The 13,735-nt window shown below is 33.2% G+C and overlaps 1 protein-coding gene across 2 annotated transcripts in view; it reads left to right on the top strand.

The window, feature by feature from the left end:
• Window positions 1-13,435, top strand: part of LOC106742678 (probable cytochrome P450 6a20) — a 16,957-nt gene extending 3,522 nt beyond the window's left edge. The window contains exons 2-7 of one of the 2 annotated variants that reach the window (XM_014615874.1): window positions 2,305-2,679; window positions 5,030-5,552; window positions 5,941-6,162; window positions 6,305-6,556; window positions 12,586-12,717; window positions 12,941-13,435. In XM_014615874.1, the coding sequence (XP_014471360.1) occupies window positions 2,347-2,679; window positions 5,030-5,552; window positions 5,941-6,162; window positions 6,305-6,556; window positions 12,586-12,717; window positions 12,941-13,005 (1,527 nt within the window). In that variant the 5' untranslated portion in view covers window positions 2,305-2,346 and the 3' untranslated portion in view covers window positions 13,006-13,435. The remainder of the gene's footprint in view (window positions 1-2,304; window positions 2,680-5,029; window positions 5,553-5,940; window positions 6,163-6,304; window positions 6,557-12,585; window positions 12,718-12,940) is intronic. The other variant, XM_014615876.1, reaches the window with a different exon arrangement.
• The last annotated feature ends 300 nt before the right edge of the window (window positions 13,436-13,735 follow it).

The raw sequence follows: 13,735 nt of genomic DNA on the forward strand, positions 1-13,735 counted from the left end.
TATATTTGTACATAATATAAGACAATAGAATATATTATAGTATATTATATGTTATACTCATTACATAAATTTGTAATTTTATTGTGTAATAAATTCCTATCATTTATTTTTATTTAGTTTGATATGAAGCTACAATAAAATTTCTCGCTAGCACACGTTCAAATATTATTATAATTCAGTGTTACTCACACAGATTAAATTTACAGAGAAACTTTACACGAAAAGAATTGTCTTTTGTAAACTCAACAGATAATTCCATTATAGTATACATCGTTGTATTNNNNCATTATAGTATACATCGTTGTATTCATTATAAGCAACGTTTTACAACTTTCATTATATCGAAGTCCCCATATTAACATAAAAAATTAAACATAACTCTGTCTTTTAACTATAAATAAGTGTTTTAATTAACCACTATGCTCACAAGAAAGTTTAGATAAAACTATTTAATCTAATATATATTTATTATAATTCGTCTTTTTTAATTCAGAAGATAAAATAAATAGCTATTTATGAAAGACATTTATATATACACACACACACATACACATACACATATATCAATGTTTTTATTAAAAAAACTATGTAACCTAATCTCTGGCTACAAATTACAATGGGAAATCCCATTGCAGTCAAAGCTTACCTACCAATAACGAAATCTAGCAATAGCGGAACAACAAAATATTTTGCTGAAAATTTTAGTAATGACAATATAAAAGTATAACAATATGAAACTCGTCATTCTGTAAAATTATATATAAATGTAAACAGCTGAGTACACATAGAAATATTATTTAAAAGAATAAAATAAAGTCTGTTCCACAAGAAAGTACACGGTAGCATATCGAAAATATACAACCTAAAAAACGATTTTAGATACAAAGTGATATTGCACAATAACTTAATAATGGGTCCTATCGTCTCCATTGTCAATTATAGCTTTACACATTGCGGACGGATGACGAGATATCTCGTATTTCATACTACGTTGTTAGAGGCGAAAACATACTCGGCTACTAGGTACGGTTAGCAATAAAATGTTTGGTCCGCAATGTGTTAACACTTTCTTGATATGCTTTCGACCAATTTTTTACTATATTCAAGTTGTAAAGAGCGTAATAATTTTCTGATTCAGGTGTACAATTGCTTAAGAGAGAATTGCTAAAGATATATTTCCCTCTTAGTTTATGCTTTATGTAAGACCATACATTCTCAATTGAATTCGCATTTGGGGACGATGCAGGCTAATTCATTGTAATGATGCAATTTTCAGCTTTCCATTCTGTGCAGAGGTGACTCCGATGTTTGGGGTCGTTACTTTCCTGAAGCTCTCAATTTTTTCTATTTTTTCCATAAAATTTCTCAGCAAATGTCAACAAACACTTCTGATAAATACAACGCATTTTTTCAGTGTTTAAGTTATTAGTGAACAAATAGAGGCAACCAAAACCACGCTTACAGAAACGTCCCATATATGAATGTTAAACTGATGTTAATGCTAACGGATGCTTAACTATCCGCTGGACGATCTTATTACTTGGAACTGATTAAGCTTTTATAGGTGATCATGCTCAAAAAGAAATTTCATCCGTTAAGATAACGTTCTTTAAATTTAAATTTTCATAAGCTCATGCCAGTCGTCTTGTAACATGTTTTTATGTCAGAAGAGGCATTTTAGTTATGGAACGATATTTTACATTCGATGCATATAAACGACGTTTTATGGTATTTATTCCATTTATACCCTTTTCACGAAGTTGACCTCGAGCTTGGCGCAATGTTAGTGTAGGGTTTCGTTCAAACAGACGAATGATCGTTTTGTCCTCTCTCGTCGGCGACGCACGAGTTAAACTTCTTTCTGACAAGTTCGTCAACATTCCCTAATCCTTTATATGGTTTCACCCACTTCTGAATGACTTCGACTTTCTAACCGCTTTTGAAGCCTGAGTATATGTTTATTTTGCTCCTTTCGCATGTAAAACTAAAAACATTGCCTCGTAATGTTTGAAATATTTAGCACTCATTTGGAAAATTTCCGCTCTAATCAAACCGTAATATTGGAATGACTACAAAGTATATACTGTGCAAATAGGTATATTCCAAACTTTCCAATGTCATAAAGTAAATGACGCTACAACCAATCGTTTTGTATTAAGGCCATATACTTTGTTGTGAAACAGACAATATAATAATATATGAACATGCATTTTTTTATATTTTAATACAAAATATTAATTATTATTTATTTATTTACTTATTTATTTAATTTTGGTTATTTTTATTTGAACATTGCTTTTTCAGCAAACATCTCATCATTAATCAACGGCCAACAAAATAATAGCTATGGAAGCTTCAGAAATTCTATATGGTATTATTGCCATAATTCTCACTTTTTATTATTACTTGACATCAACCTTTGACTTTTGGAAGTTACGCAACATTCGCGGCCCGCAACCTATTGCATTTTTTGGTAATGTCAAAGACGTAATGTTTGCTAGAAAAGCAATGTGTGATTATTTGATGGTAGCATATAACATGTACAAAGATGAGCCATTGATTGGCATATTTGTTAGAAGAACTCCCGTCCTTATCGTAAAAGATCCAGGATTAATTAAGGACATTCTTATAAAAAATTTCTCCATCTTTGCCGAGAGAGGATTTACTACTCACGAAAAGGTATAATTTTTTTCAGTTTTTATGTAATATTTGATATATAATTGAATTGTTTTCCAAGAATTCTTCGTCACATTGCATATCATTATATATTTCGCTAACCATTTCATTATAATATATGATAATTAGTACCAAGTGTGGTGATAGTTGTGGTGATAGTCAACTACTTGATAATAGTTACAAAATAAGTAGTAGCATACAATTTTTCATTAAGTTGAACTAATATAATTATTGAGTATATAACACGACATAATTTGTAATAATTACAAAATACAATAGTTGGACATTGTTAACCAAATATTTGATAACTGTTACTAAATAATCTTGATAATAACATCACAGGAAAATAAAAAGTGGTTATATTGGATTGAGAATGATTAAGTAGTTTAGATGATAGTACTTTCGCTTATCGAACAAGAGACCTCTGATTTGATTCATAGCCCAGTCATCACGATCCCGATAATTTTTTCTAAAATTCTTACAGTGAGACTAAATGAATTTGTGGTGTTTTCAGATTTCTCGAAACATTTTAGAATCGCGGAAATTTGAATTCAGTGTCAACATTGTCAAAATATTGCTACAAATCTTTTCACATATTCTCTTTAATAAATATTACTGAATAAAATGGTATAATTTAACAAATTGCTTGGTAATGCGTAATATATAAATTGGTAATAGTTATTAAGCTTTACAAACTTAACAAATATCAATACTTTACTAAGATTATTGATTCATATGTACCAAATTATTTGGTAATATTCGCTTAAGATTTAATTGAAACTACTTCGCTAAGCCAATTGATAATTGTCACCCAGGCTTAGAGATATTACCAAATCACTTTTTCAGTGTTGCGCGTAACGCCGAACATAAAACATTTTAATATTGGGAGTACAAATTAGTTCGGTCCGTTTTCAAAAGATGGCTCTGGCTGTTATGAATGTTTCATAGTGACAGCTGATTTCGGTGGTTTCAGAGAGGTTAGACATCTGTCAATAATACTCAGTTTATATCGCTTTGAGTTTCATACAAAACCCCTGTGTTTTAGTGTGTTGAATATGTCAAATTTTGTATAAGCAGCATTTGCGGGAGGTTTTAGTTTTCTGCTTTAATTGGTAGAAAAGTGCAGCTGAAGCGCATCGAATGCTTGTTGAAGTTTATAATGACAATGCTCCAACTGATAAATCGTGTAGGGAATGATATCGACGTTTCAAGAATGGTGATTTCAGCGTTGAAGACAAGCCTCTTTCTGGACAGCCAAAAAATTCCAAGACAAAGAATTGGAGGCATTACTCGATGAAGATCCGAGTCAAACGCAAGAGGAGCTTGCAAAATCATTGGGAGTTACGCAACAAGCAGTTTCCGTACGAATTGAAATCCATGGGAATGATTCACAAGCAAAGCAATTGGGTGCCTTATGAACTGAAACAGAGAGACGTTGAAAGGCGATTTTTTACTTGCGAGCAGCTGATTCAAAGGCAACAAAGAAAGGGTTTTTACATCGGATTGTGACTGGGGATGAGAAATGTGTATTCTACGATAACCCCAAGTAGAAAAAATATTACGCTATGGCCGGTCAACCGTTGCCATCGACCTCAACATTAATACCAAAGCCGAATATTCATGGTTCGAAGGTCATGCTGTGTATCTGGTGGGACCAAAAGGATGTTGTATACTATGAGCTGCTACAACCTGGCGATTCCATTACGGGCCATCGGTGTAGGCTACAATTGATTCGTTTGAGCCGTGCATTACGAGAAAAACGGCCGGAATACGAGCAAAGACATGACAAAGTTATTTTTCTACATGATGAACGCTCGGCCTCATGTCGCAAAAGTCGTAAAAAGTTATTTGGAAACGCTCAAATGTGATATTTTACCGCACCCGCCGTATTCGCCGGACATTGCTCCTTCTAATTATTGATTGTTCCGACGGATGCAGCACGATTTGGCAGGTCACCGGTTCACTTCTATCGCAGAAATCGAAAATTGGCTCCTAACTGGGATCGCCTCAAAAGACGAGATATTTTTTTGAGATGGAGTTCGAAAATTGTCCGAATGGTGAGAAAAAGTAGTAGTCAGCGATTCACAATACTTTGATTAATCTGTTCATTCATTTTGTTCTGAAATAAATGCATTTTTGACCACAAAAAACGGACCGAACTAATTTGTACTCCCAATAGTATACTACGTTTATGTAAGATAACTACAACTTCGCATGAAAACGAAAAATTACAACATATATGATACTTGCACTATTTACGATATATTATATGTTACATTTTATTATATTGTGACAAAGTAACTGTTATATATTTGTGTTTGATGGAAAACTTTAGATGAAAACTTTATTTTAGGCCGATCCGCTTTCGCAACATCTAGTCGCTTTGGAGCAAAAAAGGTGGAGACCTTTAAGATCAAAGCTGAGGCCTGTTTTTACATCTGGTAAGCTGAAGGAAATGTTTCCTCAAATATTAGAATGTTCCGAACATTTGGAACGATATATGGAAAAATTAGTGAGCAGGAAAGAGCCTATAGAATGTTATGAGCTGATGGCTAAATATACAACAGATGTTATCGCTAGTTGTGCCTTCGGTATCGATACGAATTCTTTATCGGACATAGAGTGTGAATTTCTCAAAATGGGAAGAGAGGCATTTCATCCCAAGTGGTATAACTTGATACGACTCAGAATTAAACAATCTGCGCCGTGGTTTTTTGATATTCTTGGGCGCATTCTACCACAAACGAAGGTCACTAAATTCTTTACACGCATTCTCATGGACAATATCGATTATAGAGAAAAAAATAATGTCGTCAGACATGATTTTGTTGATGCGCTACGTGAACTAAAAAAGTATCCAGACAAAATTGATATTGGTAAATATCAATTATTTAACCTATATAATAAATTTTGTTGTTTACATGAACAAGATGTTTTTGCAAAAAATCTTTAAAAATTCGTATAAGACATAATTTTACAAATTAGAATAAAGTAGAATCAAATTTTTCTGTTGTAGTGTAACAATAAATGCAATCTCCTCTATTCCTATACAGCACAAATGTTCAAAAGACATCTTAGAGACATTCTAGAGACGTTTGACATATCTAAGACGAGTTAAAGGATATCTTTTGAACATTTGTGCTTTGTGGATTTATTATATATCAATTATTAATTATTATAACGATTTTTTTATTGTACAATTATCCAGAATTATGTACAAGTTTATAAAATGCGGTTTGATAAAAAAAAGAAGATATGTTTCAGAATTGACCGACAGTATAATTGTTTCTCAAGCATTCATATTTTTTCTCGCCGGTTTTGAAACTTCATCATCGACCATGACCAATACTCTTTACGAATTAGCGCAGAATCATATGATACAGAATACACTGCGAGTGGAAATTAACCACGTATATGCAAAACATGGTGGCGCTTTAACATACGATAGCATCAAAGAGATGGAATATCTGGATAAAGTTGTCAAAGGTACGTAATTCGAGAAGAAAATTAAATAAGCGGTAAATATGCTGTTATTGACACACGATAATTATCAGTTTAATACGAATTAATTCAAATTCATTTAAGTGCATTTGCATAACTTACCTTTTATTATCATTATTACAAGCAGAAACTTTACGAAAATATCCGCCAGCAACATTTTTGATGAGGCAATCGACATCGAATTATACTTTTGAAGGTACTAAAATTAATATACCGAAGAAACAACCAATATTGATACCCGTTTACGCTATTCAACGAGATCCAAATATTTATCCGAATCCGGACGTTTTCGATCCAGAGAGATTTGAAAGGAAACTTGTACAAAGTAGAGATGCGATGTTCTATCTTCCTTTCGGCGATGGCCCAAGGAATTGCATTGGTACAATGAAATCTTAAGTACTAGCAAAAGTTCGTATGATAAAGCCATTTTAATTTATCAATAACAATAAGATGACATATAATATAAATATTCTAATCAAAATATTGGCCGTTGCTATCAATAACGTTTTGCCATCTTACGAACAGTAAAATTTGATTCTGCACTGATAAAATGACTCATATTTTGAGTTTAATATATTCATTGATTTATTTTCGCACTTCTTCAGTATCTTGGAACCGTGTATTAGTGGAAAGTATAGGGTACGGTGAGACTTCCTAATTTAACTTGAACAATATCTCTTTAGTCGCAACAGCAATATACAGCCTGGTATTGTTATAAAGCAGGATAAATTTGCGTCGATCTGCGACTATTTGAAAGTGTTTTTCTACTATGACTTGATTCAAACGCCATAATTGTTGACTGCAACAATCTCTTGTAACAATTTCATGACTGTCTGCCTCGGAGATAATAACTCATAGTAATGCACTTCTTCTTGGTCCCACCAGATACATAAAGAGAATCTTATGGCCGTAGATGTTGTGTTTTGATGTGTGTGTCTATGGTTGGCCAGGATCAACCGAAGACTTTTTATGTTTAGGATTGTCAACATTGATTCACTTTCCATCATCCATAATTATTCGTCACAAAAAATCTGCTTTTGTACCTGGCAAGCAGTGAGAGACAAACGGTAACAGCTGATTCGAAATCACGTTTGCTGAGAGATTTAAGTTTATAGGAAAATTTTTCTTCCTTTTGGACCTTGCCCATTGCTTTGAAATGGCGAGATACTATTGATTCATCAACTCCAAGCTGCCTTGCACGCTCTATTAATGTTTGGACCGAATTAAGAAATGTTTTCAATTCATTGTTCTCCATCTTATTTAGACGACCATAACGTAATTTGACGTCGTAATCACTTTAAACCTTTTAAACCACAGACTGCAGCCACACAGCACTTTATTTTGAGGATATCCCAAACTGTTCCAGATTTCCAAATGCAAACCCACAGGTATCTCAGTGTCTTAGTGGCAAGGATATTCCAATAGAACTCACGATATCCAATTAAAATCTCACTATATCCAAATATCCTGCCATATATAATGCTCTTTGCTTCACATAATATATTTCACGATATTATGTTATTAGTCATTTTTATACAACTTCGATTCAACGAGATATGTATATCGAATCAATGTCAAATTGACGTTTAATCGACGTTGAAACAATCGAAATTATATCGAATCGATGTCGATTTGACATCTGGTCTGCTAACATAATGTAACGAAGAAAATTCAAAAAAATTTTACACATCCTACCGACATTAAATTATAGCTAAAGGCGGCAAAACTTGAGCATGGCATATCGCTTGCGACATGACAGCAAAAACGAAACTCGAGCATAGCGTGCCGTTATGACGTAACAATAGGAACAGCAAAACTGCCATTATAACGATAGGTCGTGTTCTGTTTGTGTCACGTTTTTGCCTTCAGTAGCTAATATTGCAGATTGTGATCGATATTTGTCGTATTTTTGCCGTCATGTTATCATTGCACGTCGTACTTGATTGTGTCATATTTTTACTGTCATGTCGTGAAAATACAATATGTTCGAGTTTTACCGTACGAGTTTTCTGCTGTCACGTTGTGAACGCACAATATGATTAAATTTTATTCTTTTCACATTGACAAATTGTACCGCATTCTTATCGTAATTTTGTTAGCATGTCATGTAGCAAAGTTTGCTGGGTTCTTGTTGCATTTCGGCCGATACTAGTTAAAATGACGAACTATGCTTGATTGCTGCCGGAGTTTTGCCAATCTAATATACAAAACACTGTTTGCAATATATATTCTACGCATACGAGGTCTATTCAAAAAGTATCGCGAATTTTGAATTTCCGCGGGTTACGTATATTCGATTTTCGATTTTTTTGTGGCGTTATGTTGGTACTCATGTCCCTCACTTATGCCGACAAGTTCGGCCATTTTGAATATTCAGTTTATCTTTGACAGCTGTTTTGCTTGGACGTGTTTTGGCTCGTCTTCGATTTTTGCCTATTCCAAAAAATGGATCAAAGAATCTGTATCAAATTTTGTGTGAAAAACAAAATTAAGTGCGCGGACGCATTCCGAATGTTGACTGTGGCATATGGTGAAGCTACCTTGGACCGAAGCAACGTTTATCGGTGGTACAAAATGTTCTCAGAGGGCCGAGAAGATGTGAACGACGAAGAGCGTGCCGGACGCCCGAGCACGTCAACAACAGACGAAAACATTGATGAAGTGAAGAAAATAGTATTGGCCAATCGTCGAATCACCGTTAGAGAAGTTGCTGAGGACCTAAACATATCGATTGGCTCGTGCCATTCGATTTTTACTAATGATTTGGGCATGAGATGGATCGCCGCGAAATTCGTACCAACGCCCCTGCTCACACATCGTTGCTTGTGCGCGAATTTTTGGCCAAAAACAACACACTAATGATGCCGTAGCCATCGTATTCCCCAGACCTGGCCCCCTGTGACTTTTTCTTGTTCCCGAAACTGAAGAGGCACATGAAAGGACGACGCTACGCTACGATTGAGGAGTTAAAGACGACATCGAAGGAGGAGCTGAACAATATCACAAAAAATGATTTTTTGAAGTGCTTCGAGGATTGGAAAAAACATTGGTACAAGTGTAAAATATCTGATGGGGATTACTTTGAAGGAGACAAAATAGATATTCATGAATAAATAAATAATTTTTGAAAAAACACAAAATTTGCGATGCTTTTTGAACAGACCTCGTATTTACGTACATTTTTTTACGTTTAGTTACCCAGACAGCCAAATGTTTATTCAGTTGCTGTCGTATTGCCGTTAATTGTTGAAGCATCTATTTTCAAGAAACTAGGAACAAGATGAGACATCATTATGTCTGTCGCGTTGAATTCCCGTGATTTCTAATTTAACAGCGGCAAGTTAATATCAACATATTAATATCAATTTGCTATCCAAAAGAGATGATTCATGAGAACAAATTAACAAATTTCTTGCTGTCAATTTGTTATCATAAATGTTTCAATAAATGTTTCAATAAAAAAAATTATTATTTCCAATTTACATTCTTTCTTATTGCATTGTTTTCAAGATGTTATTAACGATATTTTTGTCAATTACTTATATATCAAATTTTCAGCATTGGCAATGAATAAATCCTATTTATAATTGTATTTGAAACATTCGCTTACCACTGGCCGAGGTCGAACTCAGGATTTTCAGATTGTGAATGAACTGTTTTTCGTACTCCATCCGTACACTATCTCGCCTTAACTAACAAGTCAATTTCTGTATTATTATTATTATTTACATATAGTTCCGAGTTTTGCAGTATATCATTTATATTTTATAATAGAAGTATAATATAATATTATTATGTAAATTAGTAGTTTTTAAAATGTTATTAATAATATGTAAAAATATGGTGTGGCTTTTTAAGTATTTCTATTTAAATATTTGTTTCCTAAAATGTAATTAAGTATGTTAAAAAAAAATTGAAACAATTGTGAGACGACGGTTACAATAAGGCTCGACTGCTTGCTTGTAATATGCATTATTAGAAAATGACGTTGAACATATCAGATGTATTCTTCAATTATGTGTAAAGATATTCATTTTATGAGTGAAAAATTTTACAAAGTGAAAATATTCATTTTACAATACAGAATAAAATGTTTACTCCACAATGTGGGGTGAAAGAATTTACTTCGTAAGAACAAAATGTCACTTCAATTCGAATGGCTAGGTTTTTATTTTATTTTTCGAGTGAAAATTTTACTTCAAGAAATTTAGAACATACTAGACTATACTAGAGACGGAAGATTATTTTGCTTCTTTTTGTGTCGTCATGCCTTTTATTTCATAGTAATTTTTTGTCGAAATTTTCTTATCGAAAAATTGTCATAAATATACAAAAATTTCAAATGGTTAGTACTTTAGCTGCATTGAAAATAGATGCTGCATTTTGATATTCACTGCCAAGCATGAAATCTGTGACATGCATAACATAAATTATAGATTTTCAACGCTATAGTATGATATTGATGATATTGTTAATATTTTGTTTACAACAATTATACAATTAAAAAGCTTCATAATTTGAGAATATATATTCAACAATGAATGGGCATTGTTACATTCACGTTGTTACCATCATACTGTTGCCATGTTCTAAACGAAACGGCAAATCTTCAGTTGTAATAATGTTGATAACGTAATATACTACTATAGCTGATCGTTTGCTTTTGAAATTTCGACACCCGATTGCTTACATGAGCATGCATTTTACTGCATTCAGTAACATATTCTATTCAATTAACAAATGTACAGTAAACATATAACATCACGTGCTGTGTATTAATTTGCTCAAAATGTTTAATCACACTTGGTTATCTGAGTTAGTACAAGTAACGTCTAGTACGAGGGTGGATCAAATATAAACGAACCTTTTGCAAAAAAAACCATATATTCTTCAAAATCAATTCTAATTTACATTGTTCTCATTTTTCTATATAGTCTTCCCATCTTATCTATACACTTCATCCAACGGTCTGGTAATTTTTTAATCCTGGCATCATAAAAAGTTCGCGGACGTGTATCAAACCAGTTGCATACGAACTGCAGCACCACCTCGTTCGTTGTGAAGCGCTGTCCACCAAGGGTTTCCTTGAGTGGCCCAAACATATGGAAGTGGCATGGTGACAGGTCTGGGCTGCAAGGTGGATGTTCTAGGACAGCCTAGTGTATGTCAGCAAATTTTTGCCAATTTCTGCATTCAGCAACTTTGGAACCCAATGAGCCGATACTTTTCGAAATCCCAACTCATTGCGAATGATTGAATGTACACTTCCATAGCTGATCTAAAGTTCCTGAGAGATTTCAAAAACAGTTAAGTGCCGATCGCCTTCGATGAGTTCTCGAACAGCCTCGGTGTTCTGCGCTGTGATGCTGGTACGAGGACGGCACGAATGGGCAATGTTTTCTACATGCTCCCGTCCTTTCTTAAATTTGTTATACCACTGCTTCACCCGAGCCCATGAAAGGGTTTTCCCCTGAATTGTGGGAGTAAACGGCGCCGAATTTCAGCAGCATTTACATTTTTGTTGACGAAAAACTTGATAATAACACATTGTGCAACTGCGGGGTGTACCTCTTTCTCGCTTATCGTGATTGCTGCTGAGAGTAAGAAGCACGTGGCGCGCCAACGTTATAACTGCCTTCCACATGACCCCCTTCCACTGTCCAAAAACGTTACAGACCCCTCACGCCACCGACGAGCGCGCGATTTAGAAAGACCCATTTATATTTGGTCCACTCTCGTAATTAAAAAATGACTGACATATGACATGTGATTACTATCTTAGTAAATAATAATATATTTTACGATTATTTTACGAAATATTTTTAATATTTCTTACGAACTTTCACGAATATCCTTAGGCATCGTTTAAAATATCCATAGGATATGACATAGACAGATTTGTGCATCTGCTGGATACTCAACGGATGATCATCTAAGACCATCTTAGGATATCCTACAATTATTGCGATATCCCAAAATAATATCTATGGTACACTCCTCAAATAAAGTGTGCTGGATGTGCAGCAGAGAGATATTCTCTCATAGGTCTCACAAATCAGTCTTTTAGTTGTTGCAGCAATTTTGTCTTGATTAAATTGGTAAAGCAGTAACAAACATGAAGTTTTATTTTCTGAAGGTGAAGCTTTATCGAATTTTTAATTAAGTTAAATGTGATGTTTAGTTCGGAACTATGAATTATCAACTATCAATTCTGACTCAATATGGCCAATATTAAAAAATCTAAAAAGCAACTTATAGGAAAAAAATTACTGAGTCGCTATTATAGCGACAGCCATCTATTTATAACCTTATGACGAATTTTTGCACCTAATAGATTTTCGAAACACCCTTTTTTAAATGCAAAGATAAAGCAATAATTTCTTTAACGGTTTTACTTTTTATTTTTAGGTTTCCGTTTTGCCGATTATCAGATTAAAGTTGGACTCGTAAAGATACTGCAAAACTACAATATTGAAATATGCGAGAAAACGCAAATACCATATATAAATGATCCTAAAGCATTCCTACTAACGCCAAAAGGTGGAATATATTTGAGAATAACTAAAATTAATCGAATTTAACTCTTTCTCTGTAACAGACATATGCTTATCTTTTTCTCAATTACACACAAGTCATGGAAAATCGTTCGCTACTTATAAATGCTACACTGAGCATTCTTTGAATCTTTCGGTTAGAATTTTCTTTTTCACATTTTTCCAACTCAGTGTTATACAATTGTACTTTGTAATTTTATTCCCTCAAGGAGCACTTTTGGTTGAAAAAACTACGCCCCGGAATGTGCCAATGAGACTGAATTGTTTTGAATAAAGAATTAATCTTTATAGTAAGTAAAACTATTATATCATATCTCGCAATAATAAATTAATATAGTAAATAATAAATTACACGCTTCTATTACTAATTTACAACATGAACGGATTAAAATTAGAATTTTAACCTTGAAAAATTATTGTGTAACTATATGATTACAAATAATTAAAACACTAGAATAAATAAACATAAGTCAAAATGACTGAAGTCAACTGAAAGAAATAATTGAATACAACAAAACTATACATTTCACAGTTAGGGATTTTCTTTAAATCTATATAATTTTAGAAGACTGTCTAGTTTATATAAATTCATGATAGCTTATAAACATATTAATAAAATGATATTATTTTTATGATAGTGTCTAACTATATCTAAATATCTACGATTGTAATAGTTCTGTCATTTAAAAGATGTATTAATTAATTTGTGCCGCTCAAATTTTCACAAAAATATAAATCATTTGAATTTAATCGTTTGAATTTAAGTTACTTTCTCGCCCTTTTATTATTTTAAAGTATTGGCTTTCAAAATTAAAATATGCCATGTAGTTTGACATTTAAACAACATAATCTTAAAAATCAGTAGTAAACATCACGGTCTACGAAAACGAGCATATTTGACACTGTATGAGTTTTGCGTTTAATCTCAATAAAAACGTTTCTAAGGCAGCCGATATGATTTGTTCTGTTTACAGAGAAGGTACAATGAGTGAAAGAACGTGCAA

This window comes from Dinoponera quadriceps, unplaced genomic scaffold (genome assembly GCF_001313825.1).
Source record: "Dinoponera quadriceps isolate SergipeBrazil2010 unplaced genomic scaffold, ASM131382v1 scaffold853, whole genome shotgun sequence".
In the NCBI taxonomy this organism is placed as follows: Eukaryota; Metazoa; Arthropoda; class Insecta; order Hymenoptera; family Formicidae; genus Dinoponera; species Dinoponera quadriceps.